The 14,768-nt window shown below is 32.8% G+C and overlaps 1 protein-coding gene across 4 annotated transcripts in view; it reads right to left on the bottom strand.

Annotated features, from left to right (window-relative positions):
- The window catches only part of LOC123712491 (teneurin-m), a 207,258-nt gene that overhangs the window by 158,006 nt on the left and 34,484 nt on the right, over nucleotides 1-14,768 (bottom strand). For 3 of the 4 annotated variants that reach the window (XM_045665602.1, XM_045665608.1, XM_045665603.1), the window contains exon 2: nucleotides 5,332-5,376. In XM_045665602.1, the coding sequence (XP_045521558.1) occupies nucleotides 5,332-5,376 (45 nt within the window). Of the gene's footprint in view, nucleotides 1-3,202; nucleotides 3,232-5,331; nucleotides 5,377-14,768 lie in introns of those variants that run through there. The other variant, XM_045665607.1, reaches the window with a different exon arrangement.

Here is a 14,768-nt window from a genome sequence, read left to right as displayed (position 1 = left end):
GCTCAGAAAAAATGATGTCCGTTCTTAAGTCTTGTTTTAATACTTTTTTGAGTTTTAAAGACAGTAAAGTTTAGTTTATAATACGTATACTGTGGCCCGGCCCACATTTGTTCAAAAAAAGCGTAGTTAATATCACAGATACGACTATACATAGTCAAGAAAAGAGCGGGCATTGTTTCTATAGGCAGCGGTATCACTTAACATTGTGGATTCAAACATTTGTTACCGATTTTAAAGGATCTGACTAACTCGTTAATATGAACAATTTTATAATACTTTTCTAGACATGGATCTATATTAAGTATAAGCAACTGCAACTAAAAAAATACAATTTGGGTCTCAAGAACGGAAGCTAAGCTACACAATTTTATGCCCATTTTCAATCACTGATGAAAGAATTTCTTTATAAGCTTTTGACCAAAACCTATAGTAAAACTTTACTCTTAATGACCGACGATGTCTGATATTGTACTTTTTATTGCAGTCTGCCTAGCCACGGGTATCAATATTGTAATCATGAGTTAATATTTGGGCAAGGTATTAAGGTCACAAAAATCTGCTTTCGACATTAGAAGTATTTCTCTCGAGAGACAGTAAGCTCAAAGACAAGATTACAAAGTTTTTCCATCTAAAACTTGCACTATAAATCGTTTGGGGAGGGTCCTATCATGAATGGTTGTTGTTGACAATTTACAGTAGATTCTAACATTAGACTTCAATATTTTTATAATGTAATAGGCGTGTACTGATAAATAGTTACACTAAAAGAAGTCTGAAATTAAAATAATTATCATAAATTTACACTTTAAATTTTTACCCTAATTTATTAAATGATATACAATTTATGACATAAAAACTAATACGACATAAACGAGCACAAAAACATATATACGATATGTATATCCAGTATCTAACAAACTTTAACTAAATTAGCACGAGCAGTGCAGTGAATTTATCTACTCGTCTTATAAGAGTAACTTTTATACACCATACTCAAGTTAATGACAAGGATAAACAGTGGCCCCTTTCAGGCAACTTTAATAATTAAGCGACTGCAATTTGGTCGCCAAATAAGGTTGCAATTTGCCTGAAACCGCAGACGCCTCCAACCGCTCTGTGAAACGCGATAAATCGATTTTCCAACAACTGGAGAATCGATACTCAAATTTAATATGGAATACGGAAAGACAATTCCATTTTCAGAAATTTGCACTTGTAGTTATTATAATATAGACTAAATAATTAATTAAAATTGATATATATCTAGTACGTAGAATTTTATTAGGAGATAATATATATATGGCTAAAATATAAAATAAAAATCAGTGGCGCTATATTTTCAGGTTAGGCCTTAGGTTCCTGTATGTTTCATTACAATTTGTCAATCTAAATGACATGTAGGTGACCACCCTTCTGTGCCTGAAACAACATTTTAGTTCTAAGCCTCGCGATGTTTTCTTTCACCGTTCGTACGAATGCTAAATGCGCACATAGACAGAAAGTCCAGTGCTAGGAGATTAGAGTCGCACGCTGAAGACCCTAGACCAAAACTCAAAAACAGCAGCGGTATGGCTAGGATTACAAAAAATCTAAAGCGAGAGATGTCCGAATAAGAATGTATAGAAGATGAATTATTTTTTTTAATTTCTTTACTTTTCTATTTTAGAGCAGTGTTAGTCTAGTGTCTTCAGCGTGCGACTCTCGTCCCTAAGGTCGTAGGTTCGATCCCCGGCTGTGCACTAATGGACTTTTTTTTCTATGAACGCATTTAACATTCGCTCCAACGGTGAAGGAGAACATCGTGAGGAAACCGGTTTGCCTTGTGCAAACCTTGCCGGTGCGTCAGGCACAGAAGGCTGATCACCTACTTGCCTATTAGATGAACAAATTATCATGAAACAAGATACAATCTGAGGCCAAGACCTAAAAAGGTAGCGCCACTGATGTTAATTTCTGTACCATTACATGTAGGAACCATGTAATGTATTAATTTAGTATTTATTGTGGAGAAACTTATAAAGTACTTCGATTGCAATGCATTAAAGTTTACAAACAGAAATATCTTCCGAGGAAATTTGACGGCATAATCAAATTGGCGAGTATTCAGCAAGCCCGATGACGCAGCGAACTATTTAAGAGTCCCCTCTCATTAAACGACAGATTTTCTTGATTAAAATCTTGCGGGAGTTGCCTCAAAAGGTTTTAGCAATGTTATCTTGAATCTCGATACTCTTTGTATGTCTAGACTTGATAACTAAAATAAGTATTACAACCGCATCAGTACCTATTCAATATATAAAAAGAGTAATCTTCACCAAACCAAAGTATCCCTATTAATATTGAAATGAAAAAAAAAGAGAAATTATCAAGTAATACCTAACAATCGGTATTAAAATTTGCAAAACTATTTACTTAGAAAATTGGCTTACTATACGTTTATTTTAAGTTCCTGTATATTTCTTTGGCTAAGACTTAAACCAACAAAATTATAACTTCTCATAAAAGAGAAATAGATTTATTCAAAGGTCAGATAAGGGTACGAAAGATGGGCGCATTAATGGCCAAAATTGACCGAAATCTCCCACTGGCCGGGCGTATTTTACATATACCTAACGCTAAATTATCGTGAATTCCCGCGTTATGAAGAACATATTTTTCAAAAGTGGGTTATGAAAAACGAATTTTACCAGAGATAGGAGGTAATTACGTCCAATATATCACCACTGTTTTAGATAGTACAATATTCGTTTTAATATAAGAGATGAAAACAGGAGTACCACGAGTTAATAGCACAGAAATCTTGAATTCAATAATGTCTTGCCTACGTTTATTTAGTCTTATACAATAATAGTATGTTATGAATATTATTTGTGGCTTATTACCGCACTGACAGAACAATGTTTGTGTTATTACAAAAACAGAGAGTTGCTGCAAATTTAATTTTAGTGAAATTCTGTCCCTATAAGTTCAAGCATATGGTAATAATACTTTTAGAATAGATATTTTTCATAGATAGTATATTATTTAATGGAAAACGTGCAATAGTTCTACATAACATGCGAAATATATTAATAATAAGAAGCTCCGAATTTCCAATTTGAAAGAACATATTTTCGAGGTGAATTTGCAAATAACGATTGAGCTTTTGTGAGATTGAGTTAAGCAGACATCACAAAAGCAGTGCTTTGGTAAAGTTTGATACCTTTGCCAGTCAGATCATCGCCTGACGTCGGTTAACTGAAATAAAACAATCAATAAATTACAATTAAGTTTAGACCTACAAAGTGTTATAAACTTCGAACGGACTGTACAATTCCAATTTTAAAACTAACTTAATTTTTTTTTCAAAAGCACCATGATTGTGTGTGATTACCTTAATAGTTAAGTAGGCTTAGTATGTGATAATGTGGAAAGCGAGCCCGATAAGATTCTAAACACCTGATCCTGAACACCTTTCACACGAATTATTTTTGCAGACGTAGTGATGATTTACAAGTTCGATTTTACTGAGGAGGCGAAAAACAAAAAGTGTCAATGTTCCTTCCTCATACATCGAATACGAAATCAGCACTGTTCTATTCTGGAGAGGAAACAAATGTGAATTTCGTTGAAATCAGCTGCAATCGAATGCAATGCTGAGACGGGGATACCATTACCAATACGCGTGAGGGAGATGGCATCAATGCGGACAGCTAGACGCGGGCTGAATTGCAAATGTGTGTGTTAACGCAGCGTGAACTTTTATATTGAAGAGATTTTTAATATAAAAACCTCAAGATTAATTCTAAGTTACTCTGCTTATTACAGATCAAACATCTAACAGTCTGTGTTGTTATAGACAAAATTAACAGCATTCATTAGGTCTAAAAGTAGTCTGTGATAAGTAGTAATGCCTAGTAATTAAGGGGGATATTACAGGGGCAAGATTGCAGTGTTTGCACAGTGGCTTCAGCGAGCGACTCTCATTTGTGAGGTCCTAGACTCGATATGCGGCTGTGCACCAATGACTTTCTTTCTATGTGCACCGTGAGGAGGAGGAGGAGAAAACATCGTGAGGAAACCAGCTTACCTTAGACCCAGCAAGTCGATGGCGTGTGTCAGGCACAGAAGGCTGATCACCTACTTGCCTATTCAATTAACAAATGATTATGAAACAGATACAGAAATCTGAGGCCCAGACCTAAAAAGGCTGTAGCGTCATTGATTTTATTAATTTAAGGGCGCCATTCTTAACCATACATATTGAGTTGTATCCGCATGTTTTTATACATCAACACTTGCTCAGTAAAATTGATCCTTTAAAGGATGAGATTCATAGTCAAAACTTAGCCAGAACTATGATGCCCGCTACTTAAAAAAACAATTTATATTTCTAATACGAGAATCAGACAAAAAGTCCCGACTTTTAACTTCTTAAGCTTAATCACTAGTTAAAGAAAAATCTGAAAACCTAAAAACAGGTGTAGCGCCACTGGGTTTTTTATCAGTCGTATTAATCATAATTAGATTCAGAAAAATATGACCCAGAGAGAAAATTTCTCGGTAACACGATAATATTAAAAGAAAACTCATTAAACAATAATTAAGTTACAAAATCAATCACGGAATATTCAACGGTTGTCCGAAGCGCTCAATGAATTTTTCATCCAGCTTTACGCTCGATAGTTTATCAAATGGTAAGGAACCGAACTTAGTTAATTGACTTAACTAACTCTGTTCCAACATAATCAAGCTACTTTCTTGGCATATTTTCAACGCGAACTTCACAGATAGAATTATATGATTAAAAAATTCTCAAGTAAAACAATGTTTATACATCTAGAAGTTATATAGCAAATGCTTGCTATCAAAACTAATAGAATGCAAATCTGCAAAGTATACATACTTCTACATGTTTTTATTTATAAAGAGGGTAGAATAACCTTTACAGATATAGCATACGTTGTTCTGTAAACTTACGTCTTACATCGAATAATGTAAATCATTCTCGACTCCAATTAAACACACAAAAATTTCATCAAAATCTTACCAGCCGTTTAGGGGTTTAATTACGAACATATACACAGAAGAGTCGTCTAAATACCAGCTGTTTATTTGCTGTATAGATAAGTTACCTAGTTACCGACTGCAGCGCCAGCTGCCGGACTAATTTCTGAATCTGAACCTGAATCTAGGGCGCCACCCAAACGCATACAAAAAAAAATCATTCAAATTGGTCCAGCCGTTTAAGAGGAGCTCAGTAACATACACACTTACAGTAGAATTATATATATATATATATATAAAGATATTATTATGTTACTAATATAACTATAACCTAATAATACTTACTTATATAACTATAACCGCAATCATCTCCATTCAATTGCGACTCACCTGTAAAAGAAAAGTAATATTAGTATGATATTACGTAAGCTTATAACTATATGACTTATAAGTGTATATATATATATATATATCTTTCTAGTTTAATTATAATTTGAACTTTTAAAATAAATTAATTAATGAGTCACATGTATCTTTGCATTAAGAATAAATTTATTTGCTGACAAAAAACATTATTTCTTGCCGTTACAACTAATAAGTAGATTATAGAAACACGCAGTTACCAAAAACTTTCAGATATCTTGTATTTTATTTTCGTACAAACTCTTCATTCATAACGAGAAATCGTGACTTTTCAATATACAATATTGTTAACCATCTATTACAAAGGACACATGCACAGTATGTCTCACTCAGCAAAAAGTGCCTTAAGTTATCACAATAAGGTCTATTATTGTATAACTAAATAAACTAATCTATCTCAATCTCGTCTGTACTCTAAGAGTCACAAATCCACTTTAAACACATAGAAACAAAGCTTAATATTCTTTGCATTATTTGTGGATTTGAGGATCTGTTAAAATGTGAGTGATACCATATGTTACCAGAGTTATTCGAATGAGAACCTTGTTAGCTTATAACAGAGTTCAAATATTAATTTTAAGATATACGCGATCGTTACGGCGCATTACATTTGAATCTCGAAACACTGTCTGACAAAATATATCAAAGAAAATAGTCTTCTAATATTTATTTTAAATCAACATTGCGTCTGAAATACACCAAGGTGATAAATTTTATAAAAAATATGACCTTCAATTTACGCTGCTAATAAATATTTTTTATAAATTATTTTAATTTAAGAGTGTCGTCAATTTGCACCCAAAAGTCGATTTTATAATTTTACCGTTAAACATTGGCTTGTTTTTTCCCGTAAACTACCATAAAAAAATTAAATAAATCAATGGCGCACAACCTTTTTAGGCCTGGGCCTCAGATTCTGTATCTGTTTCATGATCATTTGTTAATCGAATAGGCAAGTAGGTGATCAGCCTTTTGTGCCTGACGCACGCTGTCTTTTTTGGTCTAAGACAAGCCGGTTTCCTTAATCGTTCGAGCTAATGTTATGCGCACATAGAAAGAAAATCCATTGCTGCACAGCCCGGGATCGAACCTACGACCTCAGGGATGAGAGTCGCATGCTGAAGCCACTAGGCCAACACTGCTCAAGGTCAACTTCCATACCAAAGTGAATTTGTGTGTATTTGTCGATAATAGCACGTTTATGGCTTTTCGAAACCGTTATTTTAAGATTAAAAAAATATTGCTTGCATTTATTTCATTGATTATTTTCTTACTTTAGTTAATGAACCTATAAGGTTAGCGGACCTTTTTGATTGTCCATTTAGTGAACTGACACAAAAGTTCTATTATTTGTTAGTGCATATAGTAGTTATTTATTTATTATGTAATTTTATTTTATTTGTTTTATTTTATTTTCTTTGGTTATGCATTCTTGACGAGTCAGGACAGGATTGTGTTTTTAATAAATAAATGAAATAAAACAATATTTATTACAGAGTAAACTTCGTTACATACAGAAATGCAATACAAATTCATTTAAATATATATAAGATTATGTATATAGTTTTTAAATTTATCTTTGAGAAGATCTAAAAGTCAAACCAAATTTTCAAGACATTGTTAACTGTCTATTAGAATTTTAATAAAAAAATTAATGCTTGATGTCATACAAACATTTTGTTTAATTTTAAACACACAAGGGGCATAGAGGCAACGAAGTATTGTTTCGATAATTATGTAATGGATATTTTACGAGTATATATTTGACAAATTTACATTTGGTATTCTACCAGCTGCTATGACACCTCCTTCGATTTCAGATTCTTTATTGTTATAACAAAATATCGATGAATATTAATGATTATTATCAAGAAGTTATGAAAATAATATAATTTATGTAACGTTCAGGTTTCGGGTATCATTTTGGCTGCGATCCAAATTATAATAATGACTGTGCTTGAAACATTTTCCAAAATAAAACCTTCGCCAATAATAAACGTTAAACCGCCAAAAATTGCTTTACGTTCATTATTTAAATTTTATTAAAGAAATCGCATTATATAATACACCATTATAGTAACCGTGGCATAATTAAAATTTATAAATATATATGCTCCAAAGGTCAGTTTTCTTTAATTATTAGGGCTACAATACGAGACTTCGGTTACAATACAATTCGAGGTTAATTTAGAAGCAATAAGCTAAAAAAAAAATTTTTTTTTTAAAAAAAAAGGCTTTTTGGTTTCAAGCTTTATTAGTAAAATCAGAAGAAATACAATCTCTAGTTAGCAACCAATATCGTCTGCTATATCCTTCCTGTCTGTCCATTACATAAAAGACTTGCACGTGTTAGATTCTATCAAAACATATAGGGTTTGCAACAGTCTGGACGAAACAAAGGGTTTTGTGGAGAGGATCATCAAATAAGTGTTTTATCTCGTGGGAGCCCTTTTCAATGCGCCCCCATAATTGCTACATCCCTTAACAGATGTGTAATTTTTAAAAAAAGAAAATTTAAAAGATTATGAGGGCAGTGAGCCAATCAACCTTTTGTCAAGTGGAAACGTTTGTAATATCGCAACGTATTTGTACCTGGGATCTCATTTGTGGTTTGATGGGTACTCGTGTTGGTCATATGTGTAGCAAGATCGACCGAGCATACGCATACACGCACCAATCAACTTAATAACATGTTTATATGAAGAAAATAAAATGTAAGTTTTGCAAGAAAACTATGTACATATATATCTCTGTATATATACTTAAACCCCTTTCAATACACGCTTTATTCTACTATGTTTAATAATCTCTAAATTAATTTTGAATTGCTGCTATTATATTTACAAGTAAAAGCAATGTATTACGAATGATTGGTAGACCTTATCAAATATTTCGATCACGGAGTGTCTTTTTTCATCTCTAATTTCCAAGTTGCTGTCATATTTCACGAGAGCCTTCAAAAGTCCCAAGATAGATTACAAAGGTCAAGTCCTCTTACAAGTTTTTAGGAGGCACTAGGTATATGAACGTGACCGCATTACAGGTAAGAAGGCTGGTTGCACACGGTCCTTTGAACATGTAAGAAATTTAGCGTACCAACTGCCTGCATTTACAAGTATTGTTTGTATGCCATAAATCCGATTTTTTTTTTCAATTTTTGGTCACACAACCAACCAACCCAGAGAAGCTCATCGTGATTAGCAACACGGCAGATCGCATGGATGTACGCCAACGAGGTGGACTGATCAACTCAGACTCGTCCTCCAAATTATACACTTCTGTAAAAGAAGCATAGAACCGAAATTGGTGGAAGAAAAATTACTCGCACCAGATCCACAGACTGTGTAGCTGACCATGATACTCATACATCAGTTACCGGCCCAGAGAAAGTCTTAAATTCTCTGGAAATTGTTCTGATATTGCATATGCTTAAAAATTTAATTCTGTTTTAAAGGTATAACACATAAATTTTTTTTCAAAGCCTAATTAGAAACCTTATAAACAGAAATCTGTGTGAACATGCCATATTGCTTGTCTTGTAAATTTCACGAGTCTCTTAATAGATGAAAATCTCCTTAAATTATACAAAGTTAGATCTACTGACCGAAGACAGAATCAAAATGAATGATAAACTGCTTTGTTTTTGTATGCAAAACTTAGAAGTTAGCACGATATTGTTACTAGTGAAACTAGAAACGTTGAGAAATTGAAACATAACATTGGAAGGCATAGTTTATATTCGCTTAGTTCTTGAATACAGCAAAGTCTTAACTTGAAGTCACGATCGTCCAAGGCTTATAACGATCTAGAATAATTTTAGGTCATTTGAAGTGTTCAGGTACTAAGTAATTTTATTTATTAAAATAATCAAAATTGTAATAATGGGAATAATGAATAATAATCTATACAGTGGCGTGGAGCAATTTGTTCTGCATCGCAATTCAAAATCCGTGAAGTTTTTTAGTTTATTTTATTATTTTAGATTAAGGTTGTTGATTCTATGATTTTTTTATAAGAATTGGGTTACCCCAAACATTGCCTTCTAGGACTGCCTGCTTGATAGAAATCGCTTGTTAGCGATAAGGCCACCCGTTGCATCCCTTATAATTCTTATGTTATTTGTTTTTCTATAAATGCAACGATGTGTATATAAATAAATAATAAGACATGTAAACTGCCCTGAAGTCATCTTATTTGTAAGAGGTGAGAAGTTGTCTTTAAAGCAATGTAAAAGCAAAAACATCGCTCACCTAAAAAAGAAAAAAAGCCGTAAGTATTAAGCAAACACGACAACGTCAGCCCCAGGCAATTTCTCATAAAAACCCATACAGCCTTCTTTCCGCTGCAGCGCTAGTTTTCCTAATGACGCGAATATTTCCCATCTGACGTTTAATTAACTATCGAGGGGGCGGGGGGACTGAAAAGCCTTTACTAATGCGCTGCCAATCGTGGAACGAGGTCGTGAATTTCTTTCACTGATCTATTTTATAATGAAAATTAGCTAAAGTACGATTTTATGATGGTTAGAATGTTTACTTTGAGGCTTACATGAATAATGCAAAATAATACATTACAAACACACGTACAGAAGGCTTGCTAAAGTGATATTATTGTAAACTTCTATCTATGCGTTCTATTTGTAACTTATATTTAGTATATCTATATATTGATACCAGGCGTAGACATATGTCGGCGGCGTCCTTATTGGAGTTTATTGGGACTCCATACAAAAGATAAACAAAAACAATAAAATAAATGGATAATTTCAATACATCAGCTCGCCGTATCAATAACGGACGTGCGAACTTAAAAACCGCAAATTTCAACCACATTTCTCTATATTTTAAATAACTTAATAAAAGCTTTCAAGTTGTTATTTTATATTCATCGAGAGCTAAAATTCATTTCGTATAAATACTTGAATACTATAAACTTTCTGACGCATTGCCGTATTGAGCCATGTGCATAATAACCGTATTGAACGTTAACCGAAAGAGGTTATTGTTGACATAGAATTCTCTACTACGGTTATAAGCTTTAAGAGATACTGATGCAGTATGGGTAGCAGTTTTGCAGCATATACATGTTTAATTTAAAATTAGATATTAGTGACTTAGTTGGCTTGGAAATAGGAATCTTCTTTTTTATATTATGTATAGATACATAATTTCTTAGGTTATAGCTAACTACAATACAATTTATGAAGATGTAGACATTTTCCACCTTACCGACGAGGGTGTGAGGGAATATTTTAGGAAGCGGGAGGACTGACTTTATTTAAAAGTAATTTATTTTTTTCTTTAAAATAATAAGTTGTGGTTAATGCTTAGTTTCAGTTTTTTTTAATCTATTCATGTACTTATTTGACTTATGTTTTTTGTTTCGTATATTTCGTTGAATAATGTAATCTGTTTTCTTTTATAATATGTATCATATGTACCTATAAAAATTACGTCTAAAAAAAAATAGCCGAGTTTAAACCTAATTTTTTCTAATAGATTTGGATTAATAAATAAAAATTATAACTCTATGCAATGAATCAATCATTATTAGGTGTTGTCTGTATGAACCAATTTGGTAAATAAATTGAGAATTTATAAAAGTCAATGTGAAAGTTACCTAAATATATACGAAAGAAAAACAAGTGAGATGGATGCGCAGCCGTGCGTAACGCCGGGTGATTGCCTCATGGTAATTGAAGATCGACGTACACGGTGTACCCATACAATTTGTATGCACGATGGCTTTGTATTTTTCGTGATACCAGACGAAACGCTTAAAGTATCAACCTACCAAAACGCCTGTTGATTTAGAAACGGTGAAATAGAATAAGGTTCAAAGACCAAAATCATTAAACATTATTTTTCTCTAAAAGCCTCTGCCGATAGACGTATTAAAATATAATTTGAGATTAATTCAAACGAAACCTCGTCTTTTCGTTTCTATATATTATCTGAAGGAGAAAATTTGTAATTAAATAACATAGGTATTTAAATCTTATACTGTTATATCATGCTTCTTGTAGTTGTTTTTTCTATGTATGTGTATTATGTATGTATATAAGTATATATACTCACAGCGATAAGGTGACCCGTAATGGCAACTTAGAATAAAATAAACATGAATATTTGTTATAGAATTGGTACATTTAAATTGAAAAACAAATGTATTTGATCAAAATCCTTTAACTAAGTTTCGATAGCGATCGTAATAAAGTTCAGGCATCAAGGGAGAAATTTCTAGAAAAATCCAGAAATAACCGGCTGAATGGCAGTAAATTTATAGCCGAATAAAAGTTACAGTACTCGGTTTATGTTGGCCGTAACGTGCAGGTTCTGTAGTTTTCGAATTACATTGATTTAGGAGCTACGAATATTAGCTTATTGGGAATTCCAGCTGCACTTTTATGCAGCTTATTTTTATTAATATGAAGCGTAGTTTACTAGGGTTCTAATTTTAAATTGTGCTCGGAGCTTTATACTTCTCTTTTGCACTCTTCTTAACTTAATGCCATTTTCAAGTTAATTGTAGAATTAAGTTCACATGCTTGTTTGTTATAGATTAAATATGGAGCCGTGTTGGGGTAGGCTTCTTAATACATTGGAAATAATTGGGTCGTAGGTTCGATGCCCGGTTGAGCATCAATGGATTTTCTATCTATGTGCCCATTTAACACACGCTCGTACGGGGAAGGAAAACGTCATGAGGTAACCGGCATGCCTACGGTACGATACGGAAAGCTGAGGCCCAGACCTAAAAGGCTATATCGCCATTGGTATATATATAATAACGTAATCGTGTTGTCGATAGCAAATTTTCACAAATTTGAAACTTAATCTACTGTATATTTCCAAACCAACATAGTCATCAAACGAATATCAGAATAGGCCCACATGTCGTTATTTTTGTGAACGGAACCGTGTTAGTAGCGCCTGTGCAATTTACACAAAGAATATCATTGTAAGTGCCACGCGGAACCGTTTGTAATGTACTGCCAAAGGCTTGTTTATATAATCTCACTGAATATCAAAACAAAAAGTATTTTAAACATATTTATAGAATGGGATATAATTATATGTCGCTTCGCGGAATGAAATGTGTAATGATATTTACTTTAGGTAATATGATAAACCTTTGCTATTTACATTATTATGTTAAATTAAACGCAACATATTATCATTATATGACACGATGATTTGACAAGGCAAGACAATGTAAGTATGCAAAATATAATTGTCCCAACTTGATAATGATTATTTAAGTGTTATCAGTTGTTATGATTCCAAAAAATAAAATAACGTAGTAATAGCAAAATTATACGGCAAGTGTCCTTTGATGCGCATGCAATGGTGATACGATTTTAAAATTTTATTGATGCAGTTCTATGTGGTACTATTGTAAGTTTTGATGATATTAATTGTAATAATAGTTTATATTTTACAGTCGCCACACCCTCGGTTCCAAATTAAATCCTTCTAACAGGGTGCGGCCGCCCATGGACACTGCCATTGCCAGAGGCCAAATTCATTGGCGGCTGTTTGAGAATTGGGACGCTCTTTTCTTGACGGACCCTAAGTCGAATTGGTTCGGAAATACTTCAGAGGGCAGCTGGTTTCACATAGTCGTACTGCGGGCCAAAATCTTGATGATCTGGCGGGTAATATGGGTGGAACTTGGTACTCTGTTCCCAGTAAAGTACTAAGTCGCCTTAGTATGTTAAAGATTTTACCCTTAATATCTATATTATAAGCCAAGCAATCATTGAAGTATTAGACTATCGAAACAAATTGTTAGCCGAGTCTTAAAGAAAGCTCTTGCAAAGCCGTAATGCCAGTTTCGTGTACGGACGGATTACGATGTCTGTGTGTTTGTGTTGTCTGTTTGCTCAACGCTTAATGACGGGCGTTCAATTTGTTCAGCGATTCCCCAATTTGTCACTACGTAATTAATTTGTCTTATTATCGGCTGATTCAAACGGTTTTAAACGATTCGTCATCATTTTGTTAGTACATTTTCTGATTAGAAGAGCTTTGCATGTGATAAATAATTTTAGTCAGAATAAAGGTTTTTTTGTTTGAATGACAATATTTAAAAATAAAAAGTAGTTATAACAATAATTTTTAATTATTGAATGTACTACTAAAGAAATCTTTTTCGTCAGTTAACATTTTGTAATCTCTTATATTTGTTATGATGATGCGGAAATGAGGGCTTGTAGGCTTTTAGGTGTCTGGGTTAAATATTCGCCTTACTGTAACTTATATAACTTTGCTGAAGATACGAACACAATTAGAAGTTATATTGAATTAGAAAACTGGTAAGCTTTTTCATTGAATGAAGTATTAAAAAAAACACATGAAACAGCTTTTGAATTTTCCCTATATTTAGTATCCTCGAATACTGTATTGAAAGACCCTCATCGGGGTAAAATAAGGGGAAAATATCCAATATTATCTATAACTGTAACGACCCTACACCATAGCTTCAGGGTTGACAAAGTTGTAGCATTTAGTGCGTGAATACTACGACACCGCTACGAGACTACGCCGTAGGCGATTGCTCCGAAATAATATAGAGGGTCCAAGTTGGTTAAACTTATCAGTTATAACAACTTTAAAATAACATTTTGAATGCAAATAATAATAAATACAGGGCATGGAAAGGGGCGAATAACCATGATTAAGAGGAATTAATAACAATCCATTAAACATAGTACACATTGGATGTATAATATTATTATTCTTCATAGTAGCTGGTTAACTAAGAGACAATTAGTATCTAAAAAATACTGTATATTTGTCAACAAAAAGTCTAGCGTAATGTCTTATCCTATAGTATCTTTAGATTTTTCGCTATGAACTAACTTTTTTGAAAAATACAGATCCAAGCAACAAGACCACTAGTTTACATTTTAAAATGTTATTTTTTATTATTTGTTTTTAATATAAACAAAGTATTTAAATTTAAACCTGATAATAAATATTATTACTTTAATTGCACTAAAACGAAACATGCAAGTATACATTACAAATTTAAGCTAAATAGTTTTAGTTTGAAGCATAAATCCAAAGCGAGCTACGTACTAAGCAGCTGTTGAAATTGGTAGAAGTTAGAAACACAACTACACTTTAAACAAAACATTTATTTATACTACATTAAAATGTATAAATCAAATATCATTTCTGTTCTCTTGTTATTTTCTTGTTCAAACTTCCTTTCTTTCATCACAAAACTATCAATTCATTACGTGTACATAAAAAAATACTGTATGTTTTCGCAGAACTTAAAAATAATATTAAATAACGATTACTGGATGTAACGTACTATTTACTTTTTAAAGATAAAGACAAATTTTACGC

The sequence above is a fragment of the Pieris brassicae genome, chromosome 7 (assembly GCF_905147105.1).
Source record: "Pieris brassicae chromosome 7, ilPieBrab1.1, whole genome shotgun sequence".
Classification (NCBI taxonomy): domain Eukaryota; kingdom Metazoa; phylum Arthropoda; class Insecta; order Lepidoptera; family Pieridae; genus Pieris; species Pieris brassicae.
This window is presented reverse-complemented; position numbering and strand designations above follow the sequence as displayed.